This window comes from Protobothrops mucrosquamatus, unplaced genomic scaffold, assembly GCF_001527695.2.
Source record: "Protobothrops mucrosquamatus isolate PMUCROS unplaced genomic scaffold, P.Mucros_1.0 scaffold33, whole genome shotgun sequence".
NCBI classification, from domain to species: domain Eukaryota; kingdom Metazoa; phylum Chordata; class Lepidosauria; order Squamata; family Viperidae; genus Protobothrops; species Protobothrops mucrosquamatus.
The window spans coordinates 833,392-847,715 of NW_015386417.1; the positions used below are offsets into that span (position 1 = coordinate 833,392).

General features: G+C 37.1%; 1 protein-coding gene across 1 annotated transcript; it reads right to left on the reverse strand.

Moving 5' to 3' along the window:
• Positions 1-2,541: 2,541 nt before the first annotated feature.
• LOC107283306 (protein FAM171A1-like) lies at positions 2,542-12,257 on the reverse strand. Its single transcript, XM_015811183.1, is given in 5 exon segments — positions 2,542-3,805; positions 5,073-5,187; positions 7,240-7,356; positions 10,281-10,421; positions 12,200-12,257. Coding segments are annotated over 5 exon segments (1,695 nt in total).
• Positions 12,258-14,324: the final 2,067 nt, after the last annotated feature.

A 14,324-nucleotide genomic window follows, 5' to 3' on the forward strand; every position in this document is an offset into this window, starting at 1 on the left:
TATACTTCCTTTGTGGGGGTTTTACTTATATTCTCCTTGTGAGTCATGAGTCCCAATCAGAGCAAAGAATTAACTATGATTACAACCTAGCAAACTGCTGTTGTCAGCTGACAGATGTTCCCTGACTAATATTGCAGACACTTTTGTAGTGGGTAGCTAGGTATCATTTGCAGATTTTTTTCTGTTTAGGAAAAACCAACAAGAGAAAATTGGTGGCACATATGCTAGATCAGGGGTGTCAAACTCAATTTCATTGAGGGTCGTATCAGCATTGCGGTTGCCCTTGGGGGGCCGGGTGGGTGTCGCCAGGGTGGGCGTGGATGGAGTGTGTGTGGCCTATTGGGTGGGCATGGCCAGCTCTACATCGTTCATGTCAAAGGTGCCTGTGGGGGCCTGGGCGGAGTGGGACAGATCTGAGGGTCTCTGGCAGAAGGGGATGGGACCGGGGCAAGCGCCAAGGCATGGTGCATTTCTTCATTCTTCACAAAGGGTGACACCTCCCCAGCATGCACCCAGGGGGCGGGGTGACACAGCAGGGGCTGGTTCCTCGCTGTTTCTAGACGGCCTTGTGGAGCTAAGACTGAATGCATTTCAGCATAGATGGCCACCACAAAATTGTACATTGGCTCCCAGCTGGCTTGGGCCAAGGCAGCGGAGGCCGTTCCCTCACTGTTTCCAGGATGGCTTCGCGGGCCACATGAAACCACTTCATGGGCCGCATCCGGCCCCCGGGCCTTGTGTTTGACATGTCTGTGCTAGATGGAAGAAAGGTTCTTTCTTCCTCCATCTCTTTTGCTTTTAAATCCTGTAGATTCCAGTCTACTCCTATTCATATTACTTGGTAAGTTCACCTCCATCTGGATTAATCTAAAAGAAGCCATGGTTTCTTACATGGACAATGTGCTAAACCTATCCACACTAGCATGCCTAGTGACATTTTTCAGATGGCTACTTTCTCTTTGGAACAGGTACTTCAAGACAGAGAATAGTGTTCTTGGAACCAGGGAAGCTAAAAATGTTTAATTTGTGGAAAATTGCAGGAAAAGGTAAGGGGCAAGCAAATGTCAAAGATAATTAATAGTACAATTTTCTACCTTGCATTGTATGACTATAATTCATTCTATAAATTCATGTAATAACTCATTTTTATTTGATGAATATTTATCACAGGACATAGGCAAATTAAGTATAACTCTCACATTACATAATAATGTGATTTCAAAGGAATTTTTAAAAAAATCATAAGTTTTCAAAACCTTTATTTTTGAATGATAATTTTTGGATAACCAAGCAGTTTATAAAGAGAAAATAAACAGAAATCTATCTGGCACTTTTGGATAGTTTATAACAATTCTGCCTGATATTTTTAGGACACATTCAGTCCACTTGCTTGGTCCAAAATCCGTACATATAACTTTCACATTACATGTTCAGTATTTTATTTTACAATAATAATATTGTAATTTCAAAGAGGATTTTTTAAAAAAAAAATTAAAGTTTTCAAAAACTTCATTTTTGAATTATAATTTTTGGATAACCAAGCAGTTTTATAAAGAGAAAATAAACAAAAATCTATATGTTTTGATTATATCACTTTTGGATAGTTTATAATAATTCTGCCTGACATTTTTAGGACACATTCAGTCCACTTGCTTGGTCCAAAATCCATGTTACTTGAAACTATATACATCATATATACAATCAGTGAAACTGTTTTGGCTGCTTTGGGTTTTTTAAAGATGACCTATAGTCTACCCTTGCTAAACAGAATTCACAGCACACACCAAAACTAGCGAATACATTGTTTTGAAATAAAGAGTCATTCAGCAGAGACATTTGTTAGCATGCAAATTAAAGAACAGATATGGTTTCAGAATTTTTTTGATTATTCAAGTCGCTAGCAGAAGAAAACACTGTTCATTGTTCCTGTAAAAAGGCACTTAGAATGGGGATTGAAGGAATCAAAGCTGACTTCACAAAAGGCTCTTCAGATACCAAGAATAGCTTGTCAAGTTTTGTGTCAAGAAAAAAAAAAGATGGCTAGGCAGACTAAAGATAGCCAACATTTTGGAACTACTTTGTAAATAAGTATGTTAAAACAAAAACAAGATTACTAAAAAACTGCATAGCCTTCTTTTGAAATAATGCATATCTGTAGATGTCAAGTGTTGAACTCGACTAACATCATTATGATATATTTGAATTAAGAAATAAGAAAGAATTAAGAAATTATAATAATAAAGTTTCACACAGAGATCCCTTTTTCAGGAAAATCTGAGATTATAATCTGCCATACCACATATCAAAATATCCAAATGATGGATCCTTGATGGCCAATATCAAGTAAATGGAATCCAAAGTCACACTTTCATACAAACTTTGCAAAATAACTAGGTGAGTTTGTACAAAAATTATCTTGAATGTCTTGACTATCTTTTTCAGTTGCAACTCACCCAAAAGATTAATTCATCTTTTTTTTTCTTCAATTAATAAAAAAAATGGCAATTATATATTCTCTACACACAAAAAATCTAACATACGTTACTTCGGATTGAATAGTATGACTGGTCTTTCCTCTCGCTTTTGCCAAGGAGTCTGTTTATCTTCCCTCTGATGATTATGTTCATCAGTGTCATTACCATCACAATCAGCTTTACTGCATGTAGTGATTTTATGTTCTGGACTTGGTAAAGGGTTGGATGGACTTTCTACATTTCTCTTTATTGTTTCCTCCTGCAGGCTGGGCAATTGGCCATCTCTTCTCCTTCTCCCTCCCTCCAACACACATCTTCGACTATTGCCTTGAGGGATACAAACCATAGTTTCATATTCACTGCCACTTTGGTCCACTTCATCCAAATCTTTCTGTGGATACATCTGCACTTGCTGGTGGGTTTGTTGTAAATGACCTGCCCTTCCCTTTCTGGCAGATTTTGGCTCATTTATGTCATCTGTAGAATCCTGGCTGATATCATTAATTCCATTCCTTCCAGATGTTTGAAGATCAATGTAGGAATGTCTAACTCTATTGGATTTCCCATCCAAAGAAACAAACCATGCTCGAGAAGGAGGCAAAGACTTTCCTCCACCTAGCTCCGTTTGAGCTTTCTTATTAAGAAGCTCGTCACTGAGGGATGCTGTGCACTGAAGCTGTGTCTCGAATGATTCAGTCACCACAATGTACTGCGGTTTCCAGTCACCTGTACCAACTTCTTGCAAATGTTGCTGGGATACTGCTTGAGCAGCCAGGTGTTGTGGCTGCCTCTGTTGCGGCTGCATTTCTTGTTGGGAATCTGCGCTAGATAATTCAATTGAGAACCTTGATTCCTCTGGCTTCTCAAATAAAGACTGGCTTAACATTGTATTGTAACTGTGTTTAGAGTGTCCCTTGTCAGGAGAACCTTCTATCTTCTCTAGAGACTTGCTTGGGTTTATAAAAAAAGATGCCATGCTCACTAAAGATGTGTGGCTTCGATCATTTTCCTTATGGGAAAGCCATCCCTCTCTGGGACTAAATTCCTGTGAGGTGCTGTAAGTATGTAGGAACACAGGGGTATGCATATCTGCTTCTTCTACAGAACATCCTTGGCTCGCATGAACATCCACAATCACTACTTCCTTGTGGTCAAAGGATTCTGGGTGGCTGTTGCTAGTAATGGAGAGCCCACTAGGGAATTCTGATTCATGTTGGGAAACTACTAAATTGACATTGGACATAGAAGTTGATTGATCCTTCTTTGAACCACTGATTGTTGAGGATAACCGTACTTTCTTAAATAATTGACGGGGCTTCAAAAGCTTTCTCCTAATGTTAAAAAAAGAAGCAGAAAAAAATTAAATGGGACTTGCAGCAAAAGAATGATCTAGTGAATACTTAGGTATTCAAACACCTATACTCTCTTCTAATTATGATAAACCTGGCTGCCCAAGGCAGTCGGTAGAAGTTATGGGAATTGTGGTCCACTGTAAGTGGACAGTGCTGAGGTAAAGAAGGTTGTAAGAGGCTCAAGCAAATTAACACCTCCTGATTTTATTTTGCAACCCAAACTGAATGTTCTATGGCTCGGTCCTCAATGGAAATTCTTCTTCTTTTTGCCACTTTTTCTATTTATTTGCTTTCTCAATATTGTTTTTTCAAGCATACCAACATCTCCTTATTTTTCGGGGCTTTTTACCTTCAAAAACCTCCTTGTATTACATTAGATATTTCAATTGTAGAGATAACTACTCATTATGAAAAGAAAAGAAATACTGTAATAAAAAACAACATAGTAGACGCAGATATAACAGAAGAAACTCAGCCTTATAATTATTTTTGTTAAAATTATTTTTAGCAGGTAATATATTTAATAGGACTTTTTTAACAATAAGCTACTTTTACTGAAGAAACTTTTAAGAAATAAATAAAAAATGTTACTATTCTTGATTTACCGGTAACTCTTGTTTCAGCAAACATCACATTGATTACATATACTGTGGTAAAATTAGAGAAATTTTACTTTTTTTAGGTTTAAAAATGCTACAATTTCATAAACGATTATTGATACTTTCAAGTTTTAAAATAGATTACTCCATAATATGGCTTGTTCCACAAGCAAATAGAAAAATTAACATGAGCTGCATCATCTATCCTATTTTTTTTGTTTTCTGTTATTAACATTTGTAATATCCCATTTTCAAAAGTTATTTAGGATAAGAGCATCAATTCTGAAAATATGAATATGATAATATTCAGTATATTATGTGATATATAGTATACAATATAATATGTTAAGTTAATAAAATAAACTTAGGTCCACATAAAGAATTTTCCTCAATGGCGCAGGTTTGTGGATAGCTCATATATAATCTTCAGGTAGCCTATTTACACTAGTAAGCAGAATCCAAACATACTGGTTCACTTATGGAAATTATGAATTCATGGAAGGCTTGCTAAAATGTACTTACTCAAATATGAAAGTGTTCCACAAAAGATCTGATAGAAAATAATTTGGCCTCTTTCCCTTCCATTCGTATATTTTACACTGACCCATTCTACAAATATATTTATCTATAAAAATGAGACATTTTACCTGCAATAGTATAAAAGGAGGCACAGCAGAACAAGCAGTATAAGAACCATCCCTCCAAGAACTGCCAAAACAGACAGCTTCTGATCAGTATTGTTGTTCTTTGTTACAATGTGACCTATGAGATAAAGGGGGAAATTAAAATACCAAGGATAGGCAAGTCCAAGCTTTCTAACCCATTTTACTGTATATTTAGTCACAGGCTATCTCTCAACACAACCCCTTGCAGCAGAGTATCATCTGATGTGCCCTAATCCACTTCTAGCAGTATTCTCTGATGGTATCAGGCAGCAGCCCTGATTACACAGGTTTCCAGAGCTGAGGGATGTCAGTGATTTGAATTACTTAGAGTATCCCAGAACAGGCATATGCCAAGAACACCGTGAATAAATAAAGTGCAGTTCACAGCACTTTGACACAAATTATTTGGTTAGGGGAACCAACCAAAACAATGGGCCAGTGCTATTGTCTGGATTGCAACCTGGAGCATCTATGTGGAGATGTCTTGCCTACAGGATGAATCATGCAATAGGGCAAGAGTCAGCCAGTGGGCTTGGTAAGTCTCTTGTATGAACTGTTTATCTGCAATCTCACTTAGCATGATTGGTGAATTTCCTCAGGCTCTAATTGTCAGAAACTGCACAAAGGTGATTTAGGAAATTTACAGGATTTCCCTGACTGTTTGGTCTGTACACACAGCCATGTCAGGTAGTCAAATGGGAAGCACTTTTCCAGCCTGTGCATAGGCTGGGAAGATAGTAGCGTTCTCTGCATGTGCAAGCAAGAGTTTCTACCTGATTAGTGCATCAAGGAATCATGTTCTAACTAGGATTTATTTATTTATTTATTTATTTACTTGAGTAGAGTCATTAAAACTGTAATTTGGATCCATCATTGGAGGTCTGACCTGGGATATAATCCATTTCCCACTTTACAATTTTTATTTTATTCCTAGCTCATTCTGTTTATGTGTAAATCAAGACTACACCTGATTATATATCAGAGTTGACAACCATATTATGTTGCACATATGTGGCAAGTCATGCAGTTAAAGGGAAAATCATTCTGTTTATGGCAGGAAAAGTATAAATCTTGAAATCACCATGTGCTACATACTGTAATAATGATGTAATTTGAGGATTATCCTACAACTATTTGGAAATTGTCCTGGTAGCTTTACAGGCATCAAAAATGCTAGTGACCTAAATGGATGCAGCGTATTTAGCCTCTTTAAGCCTAAAACTCTTTTTTGTAAAAAAATGTCTACTTGAAGTACTTGGAAAATCTTAATGAACTTTAATGTCTGTTTTCAGAATTCCTGGATAAATCAATAAAATGTTATTCTGAAATGCATACTTTATTTAAACATAGTACTGCATAATATAAAACTTACTGTGGACGGACTAATGTCAAGTTTTAAAATGGATCTTTCAATTTCCCTTCCCTTTTCAGTATCCTGAAAAGCTCTAGCAAAAAGTATTTTCTGCACATATTAGGCCAGGGGTCCCCAACCTATGGTCTATGGCCCAGTACTGGGCCATGGCCTGTTGGCCACCAGGTCCTGGGAATAGTTGGTGAGCTCTGCCCCACTCGCAGTAGCACCGCTGCTGTGGCACTAGTGGTCCCATTTGCGCATGTGTGGGGACGCTAGCACTGCTGCCAACATCATGCGGGTGCCAGCGGCCCGTTTGCACACACGCAGCCCATTTGTGCATGCACTCAGGTGCCAGCACGCATGCCAAGGGTGCACATGGCCCACTTGTGCATGTGCATGCACGCTAGTGACATCATTGTGTGCATGCCCATTTGCGCATGCATTCATGGAGCTGCACGCACACTCATTACCCTGCTGCTCCCTTTTCTTCCAGGCCGCCAAGCTGAAAAGGTTGGGGAACTCTGTACTAGGCTATGTCTTGCAGGGTCATAAAAGAGGAAAGAATCTGCCAATAATAGTGCTCTTACAAACGTGGTGTAGGATTCCTTTTTCCCATTTTAAGCAATTCCCTTATATGGGGTATGACACTACCCTTAATAGTCTAAAGGCCCCTGCACTCTCCATTTTGAAGAGCTAGAGGATAAAATGGGGAACAATAAAATCTACAGTGAAACTTCTTTGTACTTTCCCAATGCTATATAATTTATACTGGGGCAAATAAAAGATCAGTCTTACCTGGATTTGTGGGTGACATGGCTGCAACCTAATATCCCAGCTGGGATGCAATATAGGTCCCGGTCAATGTATTTCCTTTTTGTTCAACAATGCCTAAACTGCTTTTCAACCACGTCCCTGGAAACATGTAAAGAAACTCATAAACTGGGATCAGTGGTGGGATTCAAATATGTGAACAACCGGTTCTCTGTGTGGATGCCGCTTCTGGAAGTCCATTCTGGGCCTGGGCAACAAAAAATTAGCTACCGGTTCTGCCAAACTGGTGCGAACTGGATGAATCCCACCACTGACTGGGATACAAAATAGAGAATTACAAACAAAGTTATTTGACTGTTATATTATAAACTGATTGTGATTTTCAGATGCAGAAACTAAGTAATAGTTACAGTCATCATCTATAAATTAAATGCTAGTAGTTTTATTTACCAACCACCAGTGGGTGCCACAGTGAAGAATTTGAAAGAACAGGAAAAGAAAAAGGTATCTTGGATGCCTTTAAATTTATCACTTTGGACATCAAAAAGTTTCAAAGTTTTATTTTATACATGTTTTATTTTTTGAAACAAAGGTAGCATTATCCATTCTTTCCTTCTCCTGACCCCCCAATAATGTCATACCAATATAGTTTCTTGTGAGAGTTTCCTCCTGTTAAAAAATCTAGGATGACATATTTTATTATTGATATGCTTATTTTAAAATACGGTATGTCAAAAGTGGATCTAAATATATGAAGAGAACAAATGGGGGAAAGGACAATTCATTGATGTACTTAAGTAATAAAACAGCAGATAGTTTTGTTTGAACACAATCAATACACTTTCCATCTGAGAGAGACAGACAGTGGAACTTCAGCTCCACAGGATTTTATACACAACTGAATGAATGAAAATCAAAATCCCATTTTATGAGAGGCGATTTTACTTTCACGTTTTGGTCCAAATGTACACTATCAATATTAAAATACTTTGTTTAAAAAGTGATGTAATGGTTTGTCAGATTGGTTTGGGACTAATCAAGAGGCAACATCCTGCAAAGGAAACTCCTTGCTCTCCTAAGGAGAAAATGCCTTTCTTACTTCAGAAAGGGGTGTATTGGTGACACAGGTCTGCCTTGAATAAAGAGAAGAGGAGCTAAAGAGAAGAGGAGCTAAATGGGTGCAGGAGATCCATGGTGCTAAAAATATGAATATTTCAGATCTTGCTGTGTCCCTTTTTACATAAATCAGCAGAGAAGTAGCGCACTTACAATGCCCTCCCTAGAGAGGCCATATAAACAGCTAACGTACTTAGGGAAGTACGTTAGATACCAAAAATAATTTGGGCATGAAAAGAAATTCTGTTGCTTCTGCTACATATTTCTGGAATTAAGAATTGGACTTGCTATTTTCCTAAAATAGTAAGGAAGACCTCCCAAGGATATGCTCATAACTGCCACAAAATATTTCACCAAAACTAATAAAATGCAAAACTAAAGAAAAAGCAGTTGGGGAAAAATGTGGAGAGAACATAGGAAAAGATAAAGCCTCTCTATGAGGAACAGATTGTTCCTTTAACTTTATTTTGACTTATTACATAACTCATAGTGATTGTGAGTTATGCCACTTTTAGTTAGAAGTCAAAAGGAGATAAGCCTGTCTTCTTTAATTAGTGCAATCTGAGAGGAGGCATGAACTTATCAAAAACCCCTTATGCTTCGGAGTCTCAGATCCCATGGCATTTTGCAGCCTTCCCCAACCTAATATCTTACATATGTGTTGGATCTGCACCTCCCCAGAATTCCCAGCTACCTGAAAAATGGCCAGGGTCAGTGATAGTTGCAGCCCCTACACATCTGGAGGACATCAGCTGCTCCTATGATTTAGGAGAGAGGCTATGCCACTATTAGCAGAGCAAGAGACTGACTGGCAGAGGCATACACTGAGGACTGCAAGCAGTGTGAGAGAACAAAACTGTCTGCACACAGCCTGCACTGCACTTTATAAATCAGATGGAAAGAAGGATATTGCCTCTTTATCAATGCCTATCTAAGAGAATTAAAAACAAGGTTGTATGTTAAAAAAGACCATGTTAAAAAGTTAAAAAGAAATGGAGGGAGTGCCCTCAAACCACCAACAGTCCCCAGAGTTGCCATCACTCTTAGACCTCCTCCATTGAATTGGCAGTTAGGTCTAGACCAGGGGTAGGCAAGCTTGGCTCTTTTATGACTCGTGAACTTCAACGCCCAGAATTCCTGAGTCAGCTGTGCTGAGGGGAAAGGGAGAGTTTCCAAGCTGAACCATGGTGGCTCAGGAATTCTGAGAGTTGAAGTTCCCAAGTCATAAAAGAGCCAAGGTTGCCTACCCCTGGTCTAGACATTCCTTCAAGAGAGGGGTGTAGATGCCTCAACTTTGGGAGTGAGACACTCCAAAGGGCAGGGGCAACATCAGAGAAGGCTCTCTTCCTGGATCCTGCCAATTAAAACTTTAACTGATGAGGTCCATAACATACCCTCCCTGCCTGCACAGGTGGGATGAGTCAGCGTAATGCAGAGTTAAGTATATTTATTGGGGATTACATTGAGCCATTTTCAGAGAACTTTCCAGATTTAGGCATATCTGTATTAGTATAGGCAACACTTCTGCTGGAAGGAAGCTATGTGTGCATACACACACAGAGAGAGAGAGAGAGAGAGAGAGAGAGAGAGAGAGAGAGAGAGAGAGAGAGAGAGAGAGAGAGAGAGAGAGAGAGAGAGAGAGAGAGATGGCATGGAATGGCAAATGCACCAAATCTTCTAGAAAATACAATTGCTCCAATGTTTTGATATAAACTTCCATTTTGGCTTATGTATAATTAATACTACAATCAACTTCTTTTGTACATTGAAATGATTAATTTATCCAGAATGAATAAGCTATATTTTGATTCAGTTTAGTTGAAGGAAATAATGTTCAGATGGTTCTTGAACAACAAGTCTTAGCATTTCTAGGTAACATGGCCAGTGGTGAAGAATGCTGGGAGTTGTTGCAGTTCAGCAATATCTGGAAAACAAAAGGTTACCTATACCTGCTACAGAAGTTTGCCGAGTTCTCAACATTTCATTTTTCTTATGAACCATTCTGTCAAAGTAACTGAGAGCACTAAAAATCTCATTTTTCCTAATGTGCTTTGCTGATTCAGTATCAAGGGAACTGTAGTCCAACATATCTAAAAAGCAGCAGATTGGGCAGACTGATATAGGGGCTCTGGACATTGTTTTAAAGTTAGCAGGCAACAACTTAAATAAACATAGTTTTATCAGGAGTCACATCCTCCTCACTTTCCCCAATTGTTGGTTTTTTGCAGGACTTCCAGCCAGCTGCAGTTTTCCCTTCAGCTGGCTACTGTTTTATAAAAGCGACATCATTTGGCAACCCAATATACACTATTCTGGATATTTAGGAACACAAAAATGAATATTTGTGTGCAGTCCCTAAGGAAAAATTGTTTCCAAAGATAGTCCTTTGATTTATTACTAAAATTCAAGTTGAACTTTGCTCTTTTGTTTCTGCTTGTCATTTCCTGTTGTATGTGTAAATTACCTGTCTAATACTGAACAAAAGAAAATGTCTGTCCCTGCACTTAGCAATTCTAATTACATCTGAAGGAGAGAGAGAGAGAGAGCACATTATACACATAGGTAGCTTTCTTTCTTTAATCCCCCCTCCCAAACTTCCTTTCATAATAATGAAAAGGTAGCTAGAGCTCACAAAATACATGACACCGAAGAAGGCTGCTTCATGGCTGGCATAAAACATACAGGTTGATTTTGTTATGAAAAAAAAAACATTTATGCAAGCGTTTGAAGGTGTTGCACTTTATGAATAATATTCAAGCATAATGTTATGGGTACATTTATAAAAAACAAACAGCTACTAAACAACATGGCTGAAAATGCAAAGCACATCCTGCTTTCAGCAAAAGAATGGGAAACCGCAGCTCCAGAGTTATAGGACATCATGGTGAAATCATACTCAGTCTTTGGGTTGAAAAAGGCTGAGAAGTGAGCAATGTCTGAAAGCCTTTTGTCTGAAAGCAAGGAAGGCTACTGTCAAAATAAGACAATATTGTTTGACTAGATGGGGAAATAATCTGGTAAGGGTACGGCACCGTCTTCTGTTTGTCTCAAAGGCGGACGACATGTGGCCCTCCAGATATTCTTGTATAACTCTCATCATTTCTTTAAATGGGGCAGACAGCTGTGGCTAAGTTGACAAGTCTAGCATTTCAGAGTCAAACAGTTCCATCTATTGTGCCACCTTAAACTGATCTTGTCTGAAATGGTATAGGGTTTCCTGCCTGAGCAGGGGGTTGGACTAGATGACCTCCAAGGTCCCTTCCAACTTTATTATTATTATTATTATTATTATTATTATTATTATTATTATTATTATTATTATTATTATTATTATTATTATTATTATTATTAAAACATCCTCCTAGTTAATGAAATATTCTTTGCCTTTTAAAACTGTTTTACTGAGTTATTCACATCAAAATTGGTGCAATAGGGATTTTTTTAGGTTTAAGTTAGGTTGAGAAAAATATTTTTTTAAAAAAAAATCTAATTAAATCAGATTTAAAATGTGTGAAATGCCATAGGGTCTCCTGCCTGAGCATAGGGTTGGACTAGAACAGGGGTAGGCAACCTTGGCTCTTTTATGATTCATGGCCTTCAACTCCCAGAATTCCTGAGCCAGCATGGCTCAGCTTGGAAACTCTCCCTTTCCCCTCCTGGCTCAGGAATTCTGGGAGTTGAAGTCCACGAGTCATAAAAGAGCCAAGGCTGCCTGGACTAGAACAAGTTTCTACCCCTGGACTAGAACAAGTTTCTTCCAACTCTGTTATTCTAATGTTCTGTTCTAATGTTCAGATAAAAAAACCATGGGAGTATTGAACTGAGTTCTTAAACTCCATTGATGTTGAGGCAATGAAAAAATGCTTACCTTCCCCTGTAGCTTTTTTCAGCTTGGTTCTAATCAAACCATGATTCCTACTAACCATAACTCCGTAGCCATATCATGGTTGCAGGTTTGTAATATATCACAGAAGAAATCTTAATGTTTATGTTTTCTATCCCCCACTCTTCAGCTTATTATTAATGCTGAATTGTAAAGTTAATTTTCACATTGCCTCATTGCAATATTAAAGCATACAGTACTAAATATGGCTTATCAAACCAGGACACTGGGGTTTTAAAGTATTTGTGAAATAGCTGTAAAAGGTTCACGGAGCTCATTCTTACAGCTGCACTGTAGTACCTCTATATGTAACTCTATACCTTGCTTTTAGTTTTTTTTTCAGTAGAATTTCAACACAATATAGTAAAGCAGATCTTTCCTTTTCTGTTACAGTAACATACAATTACATGTGCATCAAATATACGATGTAGCTGTTCCTGATTATTTAGAAAAACTATTTTTGATGGCTCCTATTTTATAACAATGAAACAGCAAGTTCTTTGGAAGCAGTTAAGATATATTTCCTTTCCAAGAAAAGTATTTAATAATGCTTTTAAGATAGAGAAGGATGTCTAAAACAATATATTTAATCTTAAAATTTAATCTTAAAATTAAATATATATCCTCCATCTCAATATTATGAGCTATGAACTTTCAAAGATCAACTTTCTCTCTGTAGCTTGAAAAACAATGATGGAAGAAAAAAAAGCCATCTAGTGGCATTCTGTTAACTATAACACTTTGTTTGGCATAAAACAAAACTGTTTTGTCTATAATGATAAGTTAACCTTAACAATGAAAAACAATGTTTTGATAAATTTTGCAACCAGATTTTTTGAATACTTTTACTACTTCTCTGGTGTTCATCTGCATCCCTTCATATACAGTACCCTAATCTCACAGGTTTGTATGCACAAAACTGAACATATATGAATATATGAAGATTTCAGGGTAAAGACAGATAACATCAAGTATTTCTGACGTGACACTGATCCACACCATCCATACATATGTCTTTTCTACCCCTACAGGTCTAAATAAGGAGATACTCCAGCTTCCAAATTAGTACCCCAAAAACTTCAATCCTAGTTATTAAAAACTGGAAGAATTACAAACACAACTCAGATAACTATAGGTAGTATCAAAATAGCAAGGTTATTTCGCCTCCTCTCTGAAACAACAAAATGTCTCCATCTTAACATAAGGGAACTAAATTAGGTCAGAAGGAATTATAATTTATTCAATGCTTTTTATTAGGAATTATTTTAAGCTGCTTTAGGAATTCTTATGAACTTGAAAGCAAGATGTTCAGAAGCAGCAGCTACCTACCATTATCTGTGCTGAGAAACCACAAATGGCCTGAGAGAAAGAGAGCATGGAAACAAAAAGAAATGAAAATGTAATAGATACATAATCTTAAAAGGAACTAGAGACATTTTAACCCACATTTAAATGCACATGAAATAGAATCAAAATGTTTTACCTGCTGAAGGCATGTCATTTATAGTGCAAAGACAAAACTAAATTTGACTTCATGTCATATTCATTAAAATTTAAATGTGGATCAGATAATTAGTCCTAGTCAATGATTTAATTTCTCCTTATGTTCCATTACGATGTTTGTTTGTAAACTGAGTTTGTATTTCCTAAAGATATCACAATTTTAAACCAATTATTGTATTTGTCCTTAGTTCTAAAACATAATTATACTCTTAGGATCTCAACAAAAATATAATTATAATCATCTTCATCAAAATGAATATTTCAACAGATTAAGGAGCTTCTTTAATAGCTTACTTCCCCATTTTGGTACTTTTTTGCCCTGGATAATTTAATAGTAATGAAGATCAAATAAAATGTGTCCGATGCCATTGGAATTTATGATTTTAAAAGTTAATAACAAACCTACTATAAAATGTTTAACATGTTTATTCCATAGGAAACATGCTATCCTATAGAGGACATTCTTAATTCAGATTGCCAAATTAATATGATTTACAGTTCTACACTTAATTGCCAATTCACATATACCTGACCACTATGGTATTATTTAACTGAATATATGTGCACAGGTTTTTCAAACAAACACAAACATTCTATGTCATGGTAC